Raw genomic sequence first — 526 nt, forward strand, 5'->3', positions numbered from 1 at the left:
AAACCTCTCAAAAAAAAAAAAAAAAACAGAGCTGAGGACATGACTTTCTTATGTTCATTTTCTCCCTGCACTATGGACTGTGCTGGTGAAACGCAGTAATAACAAAGGCCACACTTAATGGTCAGCTACTTTGTGTTCAATAATGAACGAAAACTGCTTTGCCTTCCTTGGTGTTAGGCTGGCTGTGGCACTGATGGGACCCACGATGCCAGCTTGGGTTTTTTACCTTTAAGACGCTCTTTAATTCCAATATATCTTGTTCTATCTTCTTCCTGGTCTTCTCCTTTTCTATACGATCTTCGATGATGACCTGTTCATATTCCCGTAGCTGTAAAAGTAGACAGTAATCATATGTTAGAGTACTCTCTAGACTAAGCTAGAGCCCAGCCAGGCATGTGCTTATTTTTTTAATAATAATTTATCTTATTTATTTATTCATTTATTTATTTTAATTTGACCAGAGAGAAAGAGAAAGAGAGGGAGGAAGTGAGAAAGCAAGCCACTAGGTCAGGGACTCGAAACATGG

General features: G+C 38.6%; 1 protein-coding gene across 3 annotated transcripts in view; it reads right to left on the reverse strand.

The window, feature by feature from the left end:
• Nucleotides 1-526, reverse strand: part of DRC9 (dynein regulatory complex subunit 9) — a 49,184-nt gene that overhangs the window by 4,579 nt on the left and 44,079 nt on the right. For all 3 annotated transcript variants that reach the window (XM_027774213.1, XM_006154549.3, XM_006154547.3), the window contains one exon: nt 227-328. In XM_027774213.1, coding sequence (XP_027630014.1) covers nt 227-328 — 102 coding nt within the window. The remainder of the gene's footprint in view (nt 1-226; nt 329-526) is intronic.

Source organism: Tupaia chinensis, unplaced genomic scaffold (assembly GCF_000334495.1).
Source record: "Tupaia chinensis unplaced genomic scaffold, TupChi_1.0 Scaffold000415_1, whole genome shotgun sequence".
Classification (NCBI taxonomy): Eukaryota; Metazoa; Chordata; class Mammalia; order Scandentia; family Tupaiidae; genus Tupaia; species Tupaia belangeri.